The 23150-nt window shown below is 39.6% G+C and overlaps 1 protein-coding gene across 1 annotated transcript in view; it reads left to right on the top strand.

The window, feature by feature from the left end:
• LOC150078633 (solute carrier family 12 member 4-like) overlaps positions 1-23150 on the top strand; it is a 643041-nt gene that overhangs the window by 511859 nt on the left and 108032 nt on the right. The window contains exon 22 of the mRNA XM_090383812.1: positions 16916-17007. Coding sequence (XP_090239938.1) covers positions 16916-17007 — 92 coding nt within the window. The remainder of the gene's footprint in view (positions 1-16915; positions 17008-23150) is intronic.

The following is a 23150-nucleotide window of genomic DNA, read 5'->3' on the forward strand; positions in this document are numbered from 1 at the left end:
CCATCTTGAACATTTACTGATTTACATGTTCTAAAACATGATAAAAAGTTGTTTCATTAGAAAAGCACACCTTTTTTAAGAAACTGGTTTATTTCAATTAATTTCAGCATTATGGTGTCAAAGTTCATGTGCTGACATGGCTTTGCTAATAACTGCTGCACCACTTGAACATAGGCAGATAAACAAAGTCTTTTATGAATGACTCTATTCTGTTGATTTCAGAATTTTAAGTTCTTGGAAAGCACATCAAATTTCTTGGGCTTCAATGAAATGCATTATGAATGTTCTGAAAATTCAATGCCATCTGCTTTATCATGCAGTAAACTTACAGTTTTCGTGAACTTTTCCGAAATCAACTCCTGGTGGATCTTTCCTAAACATCTGATGATAATTATGTTGAGCTGAAATCAGTGAATTCATGGCAACAATCCCCAAAACACATTGTGCTTTCTCTTGAACAGTAGCTACTTTGTTTAATGGCCCACTGTGGCACTGGCGGAATTACTCAACAAGTACAGGTCAAAGTTGAAAAAAAGCCGTGAAATAGGGTTGAATTTGAAAGTGTCTGCAATTCTGCCCAGACACGATAGGAGGGAGTACATGATGAGAGCCTTGTCGATCAATTCGGCCCTGGAAAGATTGTGCAAGGCTCAAGGGGTCGAATTTTTTTCAGCCTGGACTGTACTTGTTAACAGGAGAGATTGCTTCTACAGGGATGGGATACACTTAAATAGAAAGGGTGCAAGAATATTTGCTGATGCTATCGAGGCAGTGTTAGGTGGGTCGGAAAACTGCTAGTTTGGGGGGATACAAAGACTAATAGTTTAACAGTAACCGCAGGCAGAGGTGAAGGTGATTCTTGCACAACTTCTATTAGAATAAGAAGCGACCTGGAGCGAGGGGTGTTGGGGGTTTCAGGGACGGATGGCAGTCATCATGGAATAGTTGGGTATATGGGATGTGTTAGGGTAACAAGGAATAGGCATAGGAGCATGTATGCTTGCATGTATACCAATGCTAGAAGTATAGTAAATAAATTTGATGAATTTGAAGTGTTGGTCAAGACATCTAAGGCGGATATTGTTGGGATAGCAGAGACGTGGTGTCACAAAGATATAAGGAATGCAGAACTGGAATTTGGGGAGTACAATGTGTACAGAAAGGATAGACAGGACAGAAAGGGAGGGGGTGTTATGCTGTTAATTAAGAAAAACATAAAATCAAAGGAAGTGCACCCAGTTAATATAGATGAACAGTGCTCTGTTGAGTCAGTTTGGTGTGAGATAAGCACTGCGAAAGGAAAAATAAGAGTAGGAGTGTGTTATAGGCCTAATGACTTGAATGAGTACAATGAACAATTGTACAGAGAAATAGAGTGGGCCAGTAAATCAGAATGTTTATAATGGGGGATTTTAACTTCCCAGATATTGACTGGAACTTGTGGGTTGGGCACTCACACACTAGTCAGACTTTTGTGGATTTATTGGATGATTGTTTTCTGCAGCAGCATGTTCGAGAGGCAACCAGAGAAAGTAACACTCTTGATCTGGTTATCAGCAGTGATCATTCGTGTATTAAGAATTTGCAGATAAAGGAACCACTAGGTGGCAGTGATCACAGTGTGCTGAAGTGGGATTTCCTCAAAGAGGTAACTACCGTCAGGGGTAAAGGAAAGGGTTTTTGCTTCCGTAAAGAGGAGTACAGTGGTCTCAGACAGTTTTTAAATTCTGTACAGTGGGATCAACTGACGATGTTACAAACAGTAAATTCTAAGTGGGAAGCATTCAAGGAATTAATCGTGGAAGCTACTAGACTTTATATACCGATTAAGAAATATCGTTCAAGGTTTAGGCCTAAATGGTTATCAAATGTACTAATGAGACTCGTGACAGAGAAGAAAAATGCATGGGATGCATATAAATTATCAGGTGACGCAGAAGCCTGTGGCAGATATAAGCTAGTCTATAATCAGGTCACAAAGGAGGTTCGGCAGGCGAAGGCGGATTACGAGAAATCTTTGGCAAAAGATGCTATGAAAAACAGCAAGGATTTCTTTACTTATATAAACTCTAAAAGGAAGGGGATGAATATGATTGGTCCACTTGACATCAATGGTTCGACTGTTGATGATCCTGCTCAGATAGCAAACAAACTGAATGAGTATTTTGCATCTACATTCACACGTGAGGAATTATTACAGTTTGAAAATAGAAGAAGGTTATCAAATTGTAGCAGTGTGCTTAATGATTTTTTAATAACTGAGAGCAAAGTGGAGGAGAAATTGTTGAAGTTAAACATAAGAAAGGCACCTGGGGTGGATGGGATCTATCCAGTTATTTTAAAGGAGGCGGCAAAGCAACTAAGCAAACCCTTAGCCATAATTATGAGAGCATCCTTGGACTCAGGGGAGGTTCCCACGGACTGGAGATGTGCAAATGTGTCCCCAATTCACAAAGGTGGATCGAAGGGTGACACGAGTAATTACAGACCAGTTAGTTTAACTTCTATTCCGGGTAAAATAATGGAGTCACTGGTTAAAGATGCATTGCAGGATCATCTAGACAAGACTGCAGCAATAATTCAAACACAGCATGGGTTTGTTAAGGGAAAGTCTTGTCTGACAAATTTGATTGGTTATTATGATGTGGTCACAAAGGAACTGGATGCAAAAAATAATTTTGATATCATATACTTGGATTTCAGGAAAGCTTTTGACACTGTTGCGCATGGAAGACTACTGTACAAATTGGAGCAGTATGGTATTAAGGGTAAGTTGCTACAATGGATAAAAGGATGGTTAAGTGGGAGAAGACAGAGGGTGGTAATCAATGGGTGCTGCTCTTCGTGGACTAATGTTATTAGTGGAGTCCCACAGGGTTCGGTGTTGGGTCCACTGTTGTTTTGTGTATTTATCAATGATATTGATGAAGGTATATCAGGCTTAATGTCGAAGTTTGCAGATGACACAAAGGTTGGCAGGGTTGTTAATGACAGTAATGGCAGTGTGCTACTGCAACAGGATCTAGATAATTTGGGCAGATGGGCTAAGAAGTGGCAACTGAAGTTCAACCTTGACAAATGCAAAGTACTGCATATGGGTAGAAGTAACCCCAGAGAAAGGTACCAACTGTGTGGTACTACACTTAAGGTGGTAGAAAATGAAAAAGACCTGGGAGTAATTGTGCAGTCAGATATGAAGTTTTCTGAGCAATGCAGACAGGCTGCTAGGGCAGGTCATGGGGTTTTGTCAATGATATATAGGAATTTTGCTAGCAGGGAAAAGGAGGTGATTGTCCCTCTGTATAAGGCAATGGTCAGGCCACGCCTTGAGTACTGCGTACAGGTCTGGAGGCCTCATTTTAGGAAGGATGTAGATTTGCTTGAGCGTGTACAGAGAAGAGCAACACGATTGGTGAGGGGAATGAAGGGATTCTCTTACGAAGAGAGGCTTAAGTTCTGCAAATTGCAGTGGCTGGAGACTAGGCACCTGCGCGGTGATCTGATTGAGGTCTATAAGGCCTTGAATGGGTTGAGCACACTGAATTCTGATGGGATCCTTCCACTTGTTCAGATTACGAACCTACGGGGACATAAGTTCAAATTAAGAAAGGATAGATGTAGAATAGATGTGCGGAAATTTGCCTTTAGCCAGCGGGTGGTTAATTGCTGGAACAAACTTCCATCTGTCGTTGTTGAAATTGATAGGTTAAATAAATTTAAGGAGGAACTGGACAGGCATTTGGAGGGAATGGTGTGATTTTTTTTTTTTGGCTGATGCTGCATAAGCTCCTACACTTGCTTTCTTGCATCATGTGCCACTACTACTATTACTACTACTACTACTACTGCTGCTTTGAATCAGTAATCTACAAAGTAAATGGAAAACAAACTTTTTGAGTTATTCTTTGTAATTGTGAAAACTACATCTATTATTTCCTATCAAATCAAAAGTTATGGACTTTTCATTAATTAAGCAGAAATCATTTATTATCTAAATGATTCATTACAGGTTCCTATCATGCACACTACTGGATGTAATGTACATGATAGGTGCCGAGTGATTATAAGTTACTATGCATTTCAAAATGATCTCTATAGAGATTTTGAAAGGTGAGTAGATTCTTTTTTTTGGTTCTAAATATAGTTTTATAATCTAGAGTACCTCCTTTGCACTACAAATTGGCACAGAAATACACAGAAAAGAAATATACATTTCCGTTTCTTACTAACGCAACCATTTGGTTGCCTTATGGCACTGCTGCTGCCTTCCCATAGCAGGGCTGGAAACTGAGAGCCAACTTCCAGATCTTTAAGAATTAAATGGACTCTCAAAATTTTCCACTAGTGGGAGTCTGGGGTTCTTCGTATGGTGATACTCCAATCGATTGACACTCCAAATCCAAAGGATTGAAATGAAAAATGCATAAACAAGACTGTGTGTGTCATTTCGCACCATTCCCTGACAAACCAACCTTTAAGTTTGGTTCTGCTTGGCTACTTAAGATTATAAAAAAGACTTCAATCAGGGTGACCTTCTCATAGAGACAGCAACTCAAAGGCATACAAAAGACTGTATAAACTATCATGGCATTCCTATCAAAATTATTCCTTATGTCACGTTGAACACCTCTAAAAGAGTTACATCGGACTAGGGCCCACTAAATGTTGTTAGAAGAAGAACCAGTAGAATTGTAAGAAAAAAGGTCATACATGCAAAGAGAATTATGACCAAAAAAGGATGATGAGCCTATCCATTACATTATAGTTACCGTCAGTATACACGAATCCTACCAACAATAGGAAAAGTGCACTATGTTGTATTTGCACATATATAACAAAACTCGTAAGTGGCAAAAATTTGGTTGCTCACAAAAACATTGGGGAGATGTAACATGTGCTAACCGTGAGTTGAAGAATCATATGCAAGAATACTGTAATGCTCAGTTGCTATTGTGCAAATAATAAAATTTCCCATCCAGCATATTTAAAAAATGTGACTTGTAGATATATTAGGAAAGAAACTTCAAATATAAAAAGTTTAACACGAAGTTACATACCAGGAGGCAAGAAAACAACTCCTATTAGACATTAATTCTTTTTTGGAAGGGGATGAGAAATATATCAAACTCCAATGAGGAGTTAAATTATTTAGTGATAATTGCAAAGAAAGTGGAAGAGAAATTATTGAAGCTAAACGTAAAAAAGGTAACTGTGGTGGATGGGATTTAATCAGTTATATTAAGAGAGGCAGCAAATGAGGTAAGCAAACCCTTAGCCATAATTATGAGAACATCCTTGGATTCCGGGAAGATCCCTATAGACTGGAGATGTGGAATCTATCCCCAATTCACAAAGGGAGATCAAAAGGTGACATGACTAATTACAGTCCTGTTAGCTTAACATCTGTTTCAGAGAAAATAATGGAGTCATTGGTTAAAGAAGTAGTGCAAGAAGATCTAAACAGGAATGCAATTATACTGCACAGCATGGATTTGTTAAGAGGTGGTCTAGTTTGACCAATCTGATTGGATACTGCAATGCAGTAACAAAGGGCCTGGATGCAAAAAATAATTTTCATATCATATACATGGAATTCAGGAAAGCTTTTGATACTTTTGCACATAAGTCTGCTGTACAAATTTTTTTTTTTTTTTTATGTGAACCCCAAACACGAGAGGTATTAGAATCTATAGGTTCTAATACCTCTCGTGTTTGGGGAGAGGTATTAGTAGAGGTACTAGAACCTAGAGGTATTAGTACCCTGCTTGGGTTGGAGGTTGAGAAGACGAAAGAAGATATTTGTTGACATTGGACTTGAACTTCTGTAGATTGTAATTTTCAGGAAATACGTATGAAGGAAGGTTGTTCCAGAAAACGGCAGTTGAATGAATAAATGAGCAAGATGAAAAGTTGGTTCTGTGGCTTTGAAGTTGGACAGTAAATGGATGTTGGCTGGTGGCGGCATGTGTTCGGACTGTTTTGAAAGAGAGAGCGGGAATTATAGAAGCCAATTCAGAAGAACAGTGCCCATGGAAGTATCTGTAGAAGAGGCATGCAGCAGAAACAGTACGTCTATGAGAAAGTGAGTGGATAGATTCTGTTAGAGAGGAGTCATTAATTAACCTAACTGCTCTCTTCTGAATGGAATCAAGAAGCCTGAGAGAGGTTTTGGGGGCACCACCCCAGATGTGGGAACAATATTCCATGGCAGGGCAGTTTTTGTGATTTATACAGAGTGAGCAGCTGTTTGGAAGAAAAGTAACGCCGAGAGCGAAAGAGAAAACCAAGTTTTTTAGATGCAGAGGAAGCAATATTTGTAATGTGCTTGTGCCAAGAGAGATTAGAAGTCAGGGTAATCCCCAAAAGAGATATATCATTTTGCCAAGAAATCGGAGTGTCACTAAAGATAAGCATAGGAGCAGAAGAATCCTTTTTGCAAGATATAAGACAAGACTGAGTTTTAGAAGGGTTGAAATCAACTAAGTTGTCTTTTCCCCACTGGAGAATTACCTGAAGATCGGCATTTAAGGAATTGGTAGCAGATTTTCGAGAAGTTGAAGCTGATTGAGCAGGACTCTCAAAATAGAAAGTGGAATGCAATGTGCTATCATCGGCAAACTATGGATAGGATTTCCAGTCAATGTAAGAAGGTCATTAATATACAAGAGGAAAAGAGTGGGGGAAAGAACTGAACATTAGGGACACCAGCATTAGTGGAGAAGTTAGAAGACAGAGAGCCATTTACCATCACCCTCAGTGAGCGATCAGAGAGAAAACTGGATAACTAATTACTAAAAACAGTTGGCAAACCATAAGATGAAATCTCGTTTAGAAGACCTTTATGCCAAACATGATCAAAAGCCTTTGAGATGTCAAGAGCAACTACTTGTGTTTCACCAAACCTTTCCATTGAATTAGTCCATAAATGGGTAACATAAGCCAGAATATCACCAGTGGATCGACACTGACGGAATCCATACTGGTGATCGTTGATCAGACGGAAGGTTTCTAGGTAGTTTAAAATTTGGCGGTTAATTGATTTCTCCATTACTTTAGAAAGAGTAGAAGTAATTGCAATGGGACGATAATTGGATGGGAGGGATTTGTCACCCTTTTTAGGAACTGGCTGGATATGAGCAAATTTCCAAGCAGAAGGAAAAACACCTTTGGAATAAGAAAGTGAAAAAAGCAGCAAAGAATAGGAGTAAGTTCAGGAGCACAGGTTTTGAGAGCAAGTGGAGAAATACCATCAGCACCTGGAGCTTTCTTAACATCAAGATTTATCAAAATCCTTCTGATATCCTTTTGATGAAAGACCATAGGAGGCATTGAATGGAGCGTGTTGGGAATGGTGGGAGGTGTTTTACCAAGATCGTTAATATATGAGCTGGAAGAAAAATGGGATGCTAGCAGGTCAGCTTTATCCTTGGCTGAAGTGACAACAGAACCATCTGGTTTGGACAGAGATGGGCAAAAGTTGCGGCCAATAGCTTTGGCAAGAGACCAGAATGCTCAGCTACCATTAGGGCAAGAAGCAAGTTTTCTAATCTTAGCCTGTTCAAACTCTAGTTTGGACTGATGAATAACTGCTTTACAATTGTTGCGAGCTTTGTTGTGGCAGAAAATGAAACGGAAGAATTAGAAACAAGCCAATTGCAATATGCAACATTCTTCTCTTGAACAGCCTTAGCACATTTATTGGAAAACCAAGGTTTAGATAAAGGACGAGATTTTAAAGTGGAGTGTGGGAAAAATAGGATTCCATTCCTGCAAGAATAATTTCACTGACACGATCTGAGCAAACATTGACATCAGAAGTTTTGAAACAGTAATCCGACCAAGGAAAAGAAGAAAAGAAGTCTCTTCTTTTCTTCTTTTCCTTGGTCGGATTAAAGAAGAACAAATTAGAGCAATGTGGCATTAATGGCAAGTTACTGCTAAGGATAAAAGGAAGATTATTATTATTATTATTATTATTATTATTAGCCATATGGTGCAAGGAAGCCTGAGGCTTATTCTGCACCAGCAAAAAAAAAAAATTTCTCCGAGTTACTCTGAGAGAGAGAGAGAGAGAGAGAGAGAGAGAGAGAGAGAGAGAGAGAGAGTCAGAAGTAGAAAGGAATCACCAAGAAAGAGAAGAAGAATGATGATATCCAGCTCAGGACCCTGGGTTTGCCAAGCCCATACTCACCAGATGTGAGCCCAGAGAGAGTGGTTATCATTGGGCTCTTCATGGACTAATATTATTAGTGTAGTCTCACAGGGTTCATTGCTGGGCCCATTGTTGTTCTCAATACTAATGAAGAAATATGAGGCTTAATGTCCAGGTTTGCAGATGATACAAATGTTGGCAAAGTGGTTAATGACAGTAATTAAGGTAAGCTACCTGCAAATAATCTATAAAAATTAGGCTGATGTGCTGAAAAATGGCAGTTGAATGCAAGATACTACATATGGGTAGCAGTAATCCCAAATTATCTACCAGCTATGCAGTAATACACTCAACATAGTAGAAAATGAAAAAGACCCAGTGATAATTGTGCAGTCAGATATGAAGTTTTCTGAGCAGTGCAGACAGGCTGCCAGGAGAGCTCATGGGGTTTTGTCAGTGATATACAGAAATTTTGCTACTGCGGATGTTGTTGTTGTTATTTGGTTTTTAGGAGCATTAGCAACTAAGACCATATTACTCCGGGGATATGCGGTGGTCATTCCCTGACCTTTCCGCATCCTCCATATTTGGTAGTCACGGGCTCGAACCCCGGTCTAATCAAGAAGCGTGTGCTACACACCTGGCTACGGAGGTGCCAGTGCGGATGTGGAGGTGAATATCCTATTGTATAAAGCAATGGTTAGGCCACACCTTGAATACTGCATACAGGTCTGGAAGCCTTGTTTGAAAAAGTGTATCTCTTGGAATGGATGTAGAGAAGGGTAACCAGATTAGTCAGGGACACAAAAGGACTAAAAAAATTCAGTTTCACAAACTGCAGCACAGAAAACTAGGCATCTGAGAGGAAATTGAATGAAGTATTTAAAGTATTTAGTTTATATGAAATTCCATTTCTGCAATCCATTTAAGTGGATTTCAGAAATGGAACTAGGCAATCCTAGGGCAAAAGTAATACAAGTATGCCCCCATTATATGCAGATAGTCAATCTTTATAAATTAATAAAAATTACTATTGTAACAAGCTATGATTTGCATATCTCTCTATACATTAAAGGTGCCTCCGTGGCCAGGTGGGAAGGAGCAGCAGTGTGTAGCACATGCTTCTTGATTAGACTGGGGTTCGAGCCCATCACCACCAAATACGGAGGATGCAGAAAGGTCAGGGAATGACCACCTCATATCCCCTAGCAATATGGCCTTAGTTGCTAATGCTCTTAAAAACCAAATAACAAACAATACATTAAAAAAGTTTTCCTCCTAGTGATATTTATTCAAGCCAATGGAAAGATGGGGAGGCAATTACGTCACTAATTCAAGCTATAACTGTCTCCATAACGTTCACCAACCTCATGCATGTGGTTCACTGTCTAATACACGACCATGTGGCATCATTTAATATTCCATTGTAATGTTAGCTGATGAAGGGATCCGACATAGTTTGTATATTTGTAAATAGTTTAGTATTTAGTTTGTAAATATTTTAGTCCTGCTCTTTTGGATGCAACAATATTGCTCATGCTTTATATAGGTCATTTCCTGATTAGATATTGATCAGTGCATTTCGATAGGTGTGTCTGGAATCCATGATGTTTCGTTTGCTACTTATACGTACTAATGTAGTAATTAATACAATGCCACGACCTAGATTGGCAATCACTAATTCCGAGAGAAAATGATGCCATCATGAGTCTTCATGGAAATATGGAGAGAAACATGCCAAAAGGTTATGACCTAATCATAGTATAAGTTCAGTGACAATGGAATAAGTGGAAAATCAACACTATAGGAAGCAGGTAGCTAATATGGATGAAAAACAGGCCAAAACCTAGTGAACTATTAAATGGCTCAGACCTAACGTAAGATCTTCACGAGATCCTGATAACAAAAAAACCACTGAAGTATCATATTGTGATTTAGGTGGTATGGTAGAAGAATGTCAACATTGCAACAGATTATCTTTTCACAGTGAACTCGGAAGAGCTGCACATTCGTGTTGTCATGGAGAGAAGGTATGTTTGCCGATGGCAGATACCTATCCAGACGAATTAGTCTGCACAGGTAGCACAGTGGTATCATCATTGTCCTCCCCACACTGGGTGGAAAAGGCCCAGGTTCGAATCCCATCCATGACATGAGGAACTTTAATGGGCTTTTTTCACTCCATTAATGAGTTGGTCGGCCACAGGCATAGATAGTAAGGCTTTCCCTCAGAAACTGGGATTTTTTTTCTTCCAGCAAAACAGGCAAACTGACCAGAGAACACATGCAATTTACAGACAAAAATACGGTTAAACCTAATATAATAATAACAATATCCAGATGCTTTAAAGACTTTGTTGTTTGACAACATGGAAAAAGGGAGACACTTCCAAGAAAACGTTTGCATCTACAACAATCTTTATGCCTTCGTGTCTTTTAATGCTGAAAACATGGATTTTCAAGGTGGCTGCAGCGGCCCTTATACAATGCAAATATGAAGAGGTGCCATGATGAAAGGAACAATGAGTTTAATGTCCATTAGAGACATTCCACAATTCGGCCAAATCTACATTAATGACAATGGAGAAGCATTGATGGAATAAGCTAAAAGAGTGAAAAAGATTGACGTAGACTTGAATGTTTTCTCATTCGAGTCTACATCAGCAGGGGTTGCCGACCGAAGTGAGCAGGGGGGTGGAGCCCCCAAGTATTTAGTAATAAAATAATTTAAATAATACAATGAATATAACAAAACAAAAATATCAAAGAAAAAGAAACTTACAAATATTCCTTTATATCTACAGAGACTTTGTTTCTATATAAATTACAAAGAAAATACATAGAACTACAAAGAAATAAAATAAAAATCGCAGATTTCTCAGATTTTCCGGCAGGGATAAGGAGGTGACTATCTCCTTGTATAAGGCAATGGTCATGCCACACCTTGAGTACTGTATACAGGTCTGGAGGCCTCATTTTAAGAAGGATGTAGAGCTGCTGAAATGAGTACAGAGAAAGGAAACAAGATTAGTGAATGGAACAAAGGGTTGCTCTTACGAAAAAAGACTTAAGTTTTGCAAATTACAGTGTCTGGAGACAAGGCACCTGCAAGGTGATCTGATTGACGTGTGTATAAACCTTGAATGGTTTGAGCATGCTCAATGCTGATGGGATTCTTCCTCTTGCTCAGAATAATTGCCTGAGAGGGCATAAATTCAAATTGAGGAAAGAAAGTTGTAGGATAGATGTGTGGAAGTTTGCTTTAGCTAGCTGGTGGTTGATTACTGGAACAAACTTCCATCTATCATTGTAGAAGTTAATAGCTTAAATAGATTCAAGGCAGAACTAGACAAATATTTGGAGTGAATGGATGAGTGAAATGAGAAGGGTTTTATTTTATTTTTTTTGGCTAATGCTATATAAGCTTGCTTTCTTGCATCATGTGCCTTTACTAATGCTAAAATACTGCTTTCAAATTTGAGCAGGATGGTATTAAGGGCAAGTTGCTGCTATGGATAAATGAATGGTTGAGTGAGAGAAGACAGAGAATGACAGAGACAATCAATGGACGCTGCTCTTCATGGACTAATGATATTAGTGGAGTCCCACAGGGTTCTGTGTTGGGACCATTGTTCTTTTCTATATTTAACAATGATATTGATGAAGGTATAACAGGCTTACACTGCTGCAACAGAATCTGGAAAAGTCGGGCAGCTGGGCTGAGAGATGGCAACTGAAGTTAGCATTAGCATTAGCATTAGTAGAGGCATTTGATGCAAGAAAGCAAGCTTATGCAGCATCAGCCAAAAAAAAAAAAAAAAAAAAAAACCACTTCCACTTCACCCCTCCGTTCGTTCAAAATACCTGTCCAGCTGAGCCTTAAACTTATTTAGGCTATCAACCTCCACCACAAGGGATGGAAGTCTGTTCCACCAACCAACCACCCGCTGGCTAAAGGCAAATTTCCGCACGTCTATCCTACATCTGTCTTTCCTCAATTTGAATTTATGCCCTCTCAGGTGATTATTCTGAGCTAGAGGAAGAATCCCATCAGCATTGAGCATGCTTAAACCATTCAAGGCTTTATACACCTCTATCAGATCACCTCGCTGGTGCCTAGTCTCCAGACACTGTAATTTGCAAAACTTAAGCCGTTCTTCGTAAGAGCACCCCTTTGTTCCATTCACTAATCTTGTTGCCCTTCTCTGTACTCGTTCCAGCAGCTCTACATCCTTCTTGAAATGAGGCCTCCAGACCTGTATACAGTACTCTAGGTGTGGCCTGACCATCACCTTATACAATGGAATAATCACCTCCTTATCCCTGCTGGAAAAATTCCTGTATATCATTGACAATACTCCATGAGCTACTCTTGCAGCCCGTCTGCACTGCTCAGAGAACTTCATATCTGCCTGCACAACCACCCCCAAGTCCCTTTCATTCTCTACCACTGTCAGTGTTGTACCACAGAGTTGATACGTTGCTCTGGGGTTGCTGTTTCCCATGTGTAGTACTTTACATTTGTCAATGTTAAACTTCATTTGCCACCTCTCAGCCCATCTGCTCAACCTTTCCAGATCCTGTTGCAGCAGCATAGTGTCAGTAGTGTCCTTGACAACCCTGCCAACCTTTGTATCGTCTGCAAACTTGGACATTATGCTTGATATACCATCATCAATATCATTTATAAATACAGAAAACAATAATGGACCCAACACTGAGCCCTGAGGGACTCCACTAATAACATCAGTCCACGATGAGCAGTGTCCATTGATTACCACTCTCTGTCTTCTCCCCCTCAACCACCCCTTTATCCATAGCAGTAATTTGCCTCCAATGTCACACTGCTCCAATTTGTGTAGCAGTCTTCCATGTGCAACAGTATCAAAAGCCTTTCTAAGATCCAAGTATATAATATCAAAGTTATTCCCTGCATCCAGTTCTTTTGTGACTGCATCATAGTATCCAATCAAGTTGGTCAGGCAAGACTTCCCCTTAACAAAACCATGCTGTGTCTGAGCTATAACTGAAGTCTTGTCTAAATGATCCTGCAGTGCTTCTTTAACCAGTGCCTCCATTAATTTTCCTGGAACAGAAGTTAAGCTCACAGGTCTATAATTACTTGTGTCAGCCTTTGATCCTCCTTTGTGAATTGGGGTCACATTTGCACATTTCCAGTCTATGGGTACCTCCCCTGAGTCCAAGGAAGCTCTCATAATTATGGCTAAGGGTTTGCTTACTTCCTTTGCTGCCTCCTTTAATATAACTGGATAGATCCCATCCACCCCGGGTGCCTTTCTTGTGTTTATCTTCAACAGTTTCTCCTCCACTTTACTCCCAGTTATTTCAAGATTCTGTAACTTACTGCTAGAGTTGAATACACCTCTGGCATTCCCCTCGCTGAATAACTCCTCATGTGTGAATGTCGATGCAAAATATTCATTTAGTTTGTTAGCTACCTGAGCAGGATCATCAACACTTGACCCATCAATATCAAGAGGACCAATCTGATTCATCCCTCTCCTTCTAGAGTTTACATAAGTAAAGAACTCTTTGCTGTTTTTCTTTGCATCCCTTGCCAAGGATTTCTCGTAATCTGCCTTCGCCTGCCTAACCTCCTTTGTAACTTGGTTGCATATCAACTTGTATCTATCATAGGCTTCTGTGTCATGTGTTAATTTGTAAGTATCCCATGCATTTTTCTTCTCTGCCATATGCCTCATTAGTTCATCTGACATCCATTTTGGCCTAAACCTTGAACAATATTTCTTAGTTGGTATGTAACGCCTAGTAGCTTCCAAGATAAGTTCTTTGAATGCTTCCCATTTTGAATTTGCTGTTGGTAACATCATCAGTTGGTCCCACTGTATAGAATTTAAATACTGTCTGAGTCCATCGTAGTCGCCTTTACGGAAGCAATAACCCTTCCCTTTACCCCTAATGGTAGTTACCTCTTTGAGTAAATCCCACTTCAGCACACTGTGATCACTGCCACCTAGTGGTTCATTTATCTGCAGATTCTTAATGCATGAAGAATCACTGCTGATAATCAAATCAAGAGTATTGCTCCCTCTAGTTGCCTCCCGAACATGCTGATGTAGAAAACAATCATCCAATAAATCCACAAAAGCCCTGCTAGTGTGTGAGTATCCAGCCCCCAAATTCCAGTCAATATCTGGGAAATTAAAATCTCCCATTATAAGACACTCTGATTTACTGGCCCATTCTATTTCCCTGTACAGTTCCTTATTATACTCATCAGAGTCATTAGGCCTATAGCACACTCCTACTCTCAATTTTGATCTCCCAATGTTTATGTCACACCAAACTGACTCCACACTGCACTGTCCAGCGATGTCGACTGGCTTCACTTCCCTGGTTTTTATGTGTTTCTTAACTAATAGCATAACACCTCCCCCCTTCCTATCCTGTCTATCCTTTCTGTAGACGTTGTACTCCCCAAATTGCAGTTCCGCATCCCTTATATCTGTGTGACACCACGTCTCTGATATCCCAACAATATCTGCCTTCGATGTTTTGAGCAATACCTCAAATTCATCAAATTTCTTTACTAAACTCCTAGCATTGGTGTACACGCAAGTATACCTGCACCTGTTTCTATTCTTAGCTACCCTAACACAACCCATGTGTTTACTTGTACCACAATGGCTCCCAGCAGTCTCGGAAATACCATGCATCTTGTTTTTCAGGCTTCTGCTCATTCTAATAGAAGCAGTGCAAGAATCTCTTTCACCTCTGCCAGTGGCTACTGTCAATCTATTGGTCTTTGTCTCCCCCCAAGCTAGCAGTTTTCCGACCCACCTAACACTGCCTCGATAGCATCAGCAAATATTCTTGCACCCTTTCTATTTAAGTGTATCCCATCCCTGTAGAAGCAATCTCTCCTGTTAACAAGTACAGCCCAGGCTGAAAAAAATTCTACCCCTTGGGCCTTGCACAATCTTTCCAGGGCCGAATTGATCGACAAAGCTCTCATCATATACTCCCTCCTATCGTGTCTGGGCAGAATTGCAGACACTTTCAAATTCAACCCTAATTCTCGGCTTTTGTTCAACAGTGACCTGTACTCGTTAAGTAATTCTGCCGGTCTCCTACTCTTAATATTATTAGTGCCAACGTGTACAACTATATCACCTTTTGTGCCCTTAAAAGATGATATTCGCTCTACAACGTCATCAACCTTTGCCCCTGGCAAAGGTTGATGACGTTGTAGAGTTTGTAGCAGTAACCCCAGAGTAACATACTGACTGTGTGGTACTACACTCAGGGTAGTAGAGAATGAAAAAGACTTGAGGGTAATTGTGCAGTCAGATATGAAGTATTCTGAGCAATGCAGACAGGCCACCAGAGCATCTCATGGGGTCTTGTCAATGATATACAGGAACTTTGGCAGCAGGGATAAGGGTATGTTATCCCTTTGTATAAGGCAATGGTTAGACTACACCTTGAATATTGTGTACAGGTCTGGAGGCCTCATTTTAGGAAGGATGCTGAGTTGCTAGAACAAGTACAGAGAAGCGCAATAAGATTGGTGAGGGGAACAAAGAGGTGCTCTTACTAAGAAAGGCTTAAGCTCTACAAATTGCAGCAACTGGAAACTAGGCACCTTCGAGTCTGATTGAGGTGTATAAGGCTTTGAGTGGCCTGAACAAGCTCAATTCTGATGGGATTTTTCCTTTTTCTCAGATTATGCATTTGAGTGGGCACAAATTCAAATTGATGAAAGACAGTTGCAGAATAAATGTGCAGAAATTTGCCTTTAGCCAGCGAGTGGTTGATTTCTCGAACAAACTTCCTTCTGTTCTGTTATTGTGGAAGTTGATAGCTTAAATAGATTCTAGGAAGAACTAGACAAACATTTTGGAGCAAATGAATAGGTGAAATAGGAAGGGTTTTTTTTTTTTTTTTGGCCGATGCTTTCTTGCATCATTTGCCAATACTGCTACTACTGCTCGATGGCAAGTTGGAGGTTTTCGTATTATCAGTAATTTTTCTTATCCTATGTTACATTGTTTTACTGTGTTTACTGTCTAGAAACACTATTGCCTTCCAGTGACAGAGCTTGTGCTTATACTCACTTTAGAAACAACTACATTAAACATGAGACAACTTAAATTTCCAACTAATGTGATTTTTAATTAACACAATCCATTAGTTGCTATTATGACTGGTTTCAGAACTATTTAGCTCTATAATCAAACAACATGTAGTCTCAATTATGTCTTTTCCCACCTGCCCATCCTCGTATTATCTTAGACATTAAACATGATATGCACACATCAATATCATTAATAAATAGTAAACAGTAAGAGCACAATGCTGAAAGGTTTAAGTCTTGTGCTTATGACTGAGCTTGAACTTAGTCTCATGCTTAGTCTTGATTTTGAGCATAAGCTCAAGGACACTGTTTTACTTCCAGTGACAGAGCTTGAGCATAAGTTCCAACTTTGTTACTGGAAGAAAAAACAGTGTCTCCAGACTGTAAAACATAATACAGAACAGCATTATTATTTTCTCAAGTTATTTCAATACCTATATTAAAGCACAACCACTTATACACCTCTGTATGTAGTTACTCGTATTTTTTAAATATTCATAAAGGCACATTAGGAAATAATATCATTTCTAAAATCAGATCTTAACAAGAATTAGATAAGCAGGATATCTGATTAGATAGTAAGTTATGCAAATTTCAAATGAAAATCATCTATTCAGGCATCATTCCTTGACATTTTACCTCAGAACTTGAAGATAACAGCATACAGATGAAAAAAGATCTTGCAACCTTCCTTTATCATCTCAGGATTGAAGCTGAAGTTGAGGTTGTGGAAATGGTGAGTATTTAAATGCTAATAGAAATTAAGTGATACTGATAGTCCTCAAGACAAACCAGTAGGTCACCATCTCATTCAAGACTAATCTCTTCTTTATTTATTCCTTCTAATTCAATTCTTCTAGAACAATCTTCCTTCAAATTCATTTCTTGAAAATTACAATTTGTAGAAATTTAGGTCCATTGCTAATAAATTGGAACAAAGGGGTGCTCTTACGAAGAAAGGCTTAAGTTTTGCAAATTACAGTGTCTGGAGACTAGGCACCAGCGAGGTGATCTGATAGAGGTGTATAAAGCCTTGAATGGTTTAAGCATGCTCAATGCTGATGGGATTCTTCCTCTAGCTCAGAATAATCACCTGAGAGGGCATAAATTCAAATTGAGGAAAGACAGATGTAGGATAGACGTGCGGAAATTTGTCTTTAGCCAGCGGGTGGTTGGTTGGTGGAACAGACTTCCATCCCTTGTGGTGGAGGTTGATAGCCTAAATAAGTTTAAGGCTCAGCTGGACAGGTATTTTGAACGAACAGAGGGGTGAAGTGGAAGTGGTTTTTTTTTTTTTTTTTTTTTGGCTGATGCTGCATAAGCTTGCTTTCTTGCATCAAATGCCTCTACTAATGCTAATGCTAAAAAATCTTCTGGTGTCTCATACATGATCTTAGTACTAGGGCTGTCTGCTTTATACCAACAAATTTTCATGTTTGGGATTACTATTTAAAAAAAAAAACACCTCGTAATATGATTTTTAAGTATTTACAATTCATCCATATATGATCTGATTTAATATGCGGATGCTAGAAGATCATAAAGCCTTTCGTTGCAGAGCAAACCATAACTGGAACATTGGTTATCTAGACATGTTTCAATTCTTTTTTTTATTTATTCCATATTTCTTGGGTCATCAAAATGACACTGAGAATTTTGTCTCTATCCACAGTTTAGATGATTAGGCTTCCTGATATCAGCCATTCAGTCTTGGATCAGGTTATCAGGAAGATTAGACTTTCTATTGAGGATAACCATTAATCTAGTTTAGTTTAGTTTTTCTGGATGGAAAAAAAAAAATTGCAGTGGTGATACTATTCGCCTCAACCACCGACTCTTGACATCCCTGCCTGGTAGAACAGCCTCTGTTTTAATGCTGCCATCAAAGACTAGAAAGTACATGAATAAAGCACCCATTTCATTTCATTAGCAGGGGTAAAAAGAAAACCATGAATTAGATGCAGGTATGTCTTCTTACAGAAGCTTCATCAAACTCCTTTTTCAAGTATAAAAGCAAGCCCTCCACAACCATCTGCTGTGTATGCCCTTCCATTCCATACAGACCCCATATCTGGATGGAATAGACAGTGAGGATCTTAAAATATTAAGATCCTCACCATCCATAGGAGCCCTACTGTATAGAGTGAGAAACAGCTCACCCTATACAGTAGGAACATGTAGGAACCCTATACAATAGGAACATGAGAAACATGTAGGGCTACATGAAGTCATTTCCATCAACTAAGTCATACACTGTCTTATTCCTGGGATAAGACAGATATGACCTCACTTTGTACATCAGGGCTTGCTTGGTCACTGTGTATTCATTAATACCTTCATAATCAATTTCTACAATTACTAGAGGAAGGTAAACTCAGTGAAAGATTTTATACTTATATGGGGAAAATCCAGTATACGAGCTGTAGGTAGGCAGTACAAGGTGTCTCAGTGAAGTTGTGTAGCATCTTAATGTAGCCAATGTAGTATCTAGCAGCGATTTTTGAGACAAACTAACACATTATGAACAAGCACTGCAGATTGTTCATGATGTGTTAACATCAGTTTTGATGGAACACATGAACACAGGAAATCAAAATATCACCTGCTGTACCAATGCTTCATCAAAGAAGAATACTGTTGCAATGAATGAGCACCTTTACAATGAAAATCTGACAAGCAGTAGCTGAACTTGATATCAGTACATGCACTGAACTGTCCATTGATTAATCCAGTAATGTGGCCAACTATATCACAAAGCCTTCATTCAAAGCACTTTCACTCTTTGAACCTTCACTCAAAGCCCCATATGAAGAGGAGAATATAGTGGACATTAATACCCATGGCTTAGATTGGAAAATGGAAACAGGTCATACGAAGTGATGAGAAAGTTCAACCTGAACTAGTCAGTTGGTTGGAAATGCTACCAACATGACATTTGTAATATTATGTCAGTAGTATTTCCAAAAATAAGAAGATGGCAATGTAATGGGGAGATGGTGCTCTGGTCACGGAAGAGAACAGTCGGTGGAATTTTGGCTGCTCTAAAGGGATAAGTAGTTTTGATATTTTTGCTATATTCTTCTTTAATTAACATGCTACATTGTGTTCTACAAAGATATTAAATAGGTTTATTAGCGTTCGTTAGTCTTTTTTTTTTTTTTTAATTAGTGATTTTTTTGGAAGTTACGACTCACCGGTGTTGGTGCCAATATTGTTGAACTAGCCACCATGTGGTATTCGATAAGAAATAGTGTAATGTATATATATCTCGAACTGATAGCCTAAGGTATAACATAAAAGTAGATAGTGTAATATGAAGCACTGTATTAGGAATCTGTTAGCTTAGTATAGTATTATCAATTAATCAAAAATATTTATTAATCTTATTAAATTTCATTGTTAATTAAATTGTATTTAAATAGAAATATGACCCAGACCAGAGCTGCGAAGCAACTTTCACAGACTCGCAAAAGTGCTGTGGTTCAGGGGAAAAATGAAGGGGGTTAATTCTCCAATGCATCACAGTCTCAAAAAATGTGTGAAATGTGAAATGTTTGCTGAACTTTCTAAAACAGGACATGATCTAGCCAAGGAGGATTTCTTTGTGTGTGTGTGCTAGGTGCCTAAAGTGTCAAGAAATTAGGTGCCAAGTCAGCATTCTAATGGGCAACTATGAGAGCTTGAGGTGTAGGGTAAATGCCCTCAAAGAAATTAATGAGGGGCCCATTAAGCTCTCAGCTGCCCAGCTCAACGACAGCTCATTCCTATGCATCAGGCAACAGGGAGGCAATCTCCAAGGCAGAATGCACTGGTCCCACAGGAACTAGTTATTGTTAGTGACTCTATTGTCAGGGAGACTGGAAATATATTATGCAAGAAGGACAGGCGGAACAGGACCATGGTGTGTCTGCCAGGGGCTAAAGTTGATGACGTAGAGCAGATATCATCTTTTAAGGGCACAAAAGGTTATATTATTGTACACGTTGGAACTAATGACATTAAGAATAACAGATCTGCAGATTTACTCAACAAGTACAGATCAATGTTGGAAAAAAGTTGCGAGTTAGGGTTGAATGTGAAAGTATCTGCAATTCTGTCCAGACACGACAGGAGGGAGAGTATGATAAGAGTCTTGTCAATCAATTCAGCCCTGGAGAGATTGTGCAAGGCTCATGGGGTAGAATTTTTTTCAGTATGGTCTGTGCTTGTTGACAGGAGAGACTGCTTCTACAGGGATTGAGTACACTTAAATAGAAGGGTGCAAGAATATTTCATTATGCTATGGAGGCAGCTTTAGGTGGATCGTAAAACTGCTAGCACTCACACACTAGCAAGACTTTTGTGGATTTATTCTATGACATGTTTTCTACAACAACATGTTCGAGAGGCAACCAGAGGGAGGATACACAGACTAAAAGATTAACAGTGGGCACAGAGAGAGGCAAAAGTGATTCTTGCACTGCTTCTATTAGATTGAACAGCAGCCTGGAAAGCAAGGTGCTGGAGATTTCCAAAACTGCTGGGAGTCATAGTACAAGAAAATACATGGGCTATGTTAGGGTAACTAAGAGTAGAAACAGGTGCATTTATACTTGCATGTACACCGATGCTAAGAGTATAGTTAATAAATTTCATGAGTTTGAAGTGCTGGTCAAGACATCAAAGGTAGATATTGTTGGGATATTAGTGACTTAGTGTCACACAGATATCAGCAGTGCAGAATTGGAATTTGGGGAGTGCAGTGTGTAAAGAAAGGATAGACAGTGTAGGAAGAGAAGAGGGGTTATGCTGTTAGTTAAGAAACATGAAATCTAAGGAAGTGCATCCAATTGACATTGGTGAGCAATGCAGAGTTGAGTCAGTTTGGTGTGACATAAGCACTGGGAAAGAGAAAATGAGAGTAGGTGTGTGTTATTGGCCTAATGAAGCTGATAAGTATATTGAGCAATTGTGCAGAGAAATAGAGAAATAAATCAGAATGTCTTATAATGGGGGATTTTAACTTTCCAGAAATTGACTGGAACTTTTGGGTTGGTTACTCACACACTTTTGTGGATTTATTCTATGACTGTTTTCTACAACAACATGTTCGAGAGGCAACCAGAGGGAGTAATAGTCTTGATCTGATAATCAGCAGTGACTATTCATGCATTAAGATTTTGCAGATAAAGGAACCACTGGGTGACAGTGATCACAATGTACTGATGTGGGATTTACTTAAAGATGTAACTACCATAGAGGGGGAAGGGCTTTGGCTTTCGTAAAGGTGACTACAGGGGTCTCAGACAGTTTTTAAATTCTGTAGAGTGGAATCAACTGATGATGTTACCAACATTAAATTCTAAATGGAAAGCCTTCAGGGACTTAATCTTGGAGACTACTAGGCTTTTGATACCAACTAAGAAATACTGTTCAAGGTTTATTATTATTATTATTGGCGCCTCCATAGCCAGGTAGGCAGGAGCAGCAGTGCGTAGCACACGCTTCTTGATTAGACCAGCATTCGAGCCCATGACCACCAAATACGAAGGGTGCGGAAAGGTTAGGGAATGACCACCGCATATCCCCCGAGCAATATGGCCTTAGTTGCTAATGCTCCTAAAAACCAAATAACATAACATAACATTATTATTATTAGCCTTATGGTGCAAGGAAGCCTGAGGCTTATGCTGCACCAGCCAAAAAAAATTCCCGAGTTACTCTGAGAGAGAGAGAGTGTGTGTGTGTGTGTGTGTGTGTGTGTGTGTGTGTGTGTGTGTGTGTGTGTGTGTGTGTGTGTGTGTGTGTGTGTGTGTGTGTGTAGGGCTAAATGAATGTTAGATGAATTAATGAGGCTCGTGGTAGAGAAGAAAAATGTATGGGATGCATATAAATTATCAAGCTGTGCAGAAGCCTATGGCACATATAAAATAGACTGTAATCAAGTCACAAAGGAGATTAGGCAGGTAATGATAAATCTTTGGCAAAGGACAGATGTCGTCAGTGGACAGTGATGTTCTGTTTGGTCAATGATCACTGTCCACTGATGACATCTGTACCGCCCTCAACCTGTGCTTGTCAGGCAGCATCTTTACCTTTGAGGATTCCTTTTACCAACAGGTACATGGCACTGCCATGGGTGCCCCTGTTAGTTCCATTGTGGCCAACATCACCATGGAAAAATTGGAAGAACAGATATTCCTGAACCCACCAGTACCTATTACAACATGGTGCAGATACGTCGATGACATCTTCACTGTCATCCCATGTGGCTCTGAAGCAACATTGCTAGAATATCTCAATTCCTTGTCAGTGTTCATCCAGTTCACTCTAGAGTTAGAAGTAGATGGATTTCTCTCCCATCCTTGGATGTCCTGGTAAAACGCGTGGGCCCACATCTAGAAACCTCAGTACACCATAAGCCAATGTGGTGCAGACAGTTCACAAACTACAGATCTGGCCAAGCCCCTAGCCATCTCAACAGCACTGCCCGCACTCTATTCTCCAGGGCTTGGAGCCACTCCAGCACAGATAAAGCTAGGCGCAATGAGATTTCCAGAGTGAGGACAGACTTGATCAATTGTGGCTACCCAACCCACATATTGGACAAGTGCTTATTACAAGCGCAGGTGCTCACAGTCCACCCGAGACCACCTCAACTCAGGACAACGTGACAACCGCCTACATTCCCTACTATCCGGGCATGTCAGGCCAGATCTCAAAAATCCTCCGAGAATACCACATAACATGCATGCAGCTGCCTGGTAGAAACTTACGTTCTCTAGTTTTCAACGTAAAGACTCCGATCATCCCCTCTCTTACGCAGCGGTGTGGTATACCACATAACCTGCAAAGATTGTGACAGCTGCTACATAGGAGAGACCTCAGGACGTCTTCAAG

This window comes from Mastigoproctus giganteus, chromosome 10, assembly GCF_048544385.1.
Source record: "Mastigoproctus giganteus isolate SK-2022 chromosome 10, ASM4854438v1, whole genome shotgun sequence".
In the NCBI taxonomy this organism is placed as follows: domain Eukaryota; kingdom Metazoa; phylum Arthropoda; class Arachnida; order Uropygi; family Thelyphonidae; genus Mastigoproctus; species Mastigoproctus giganteus.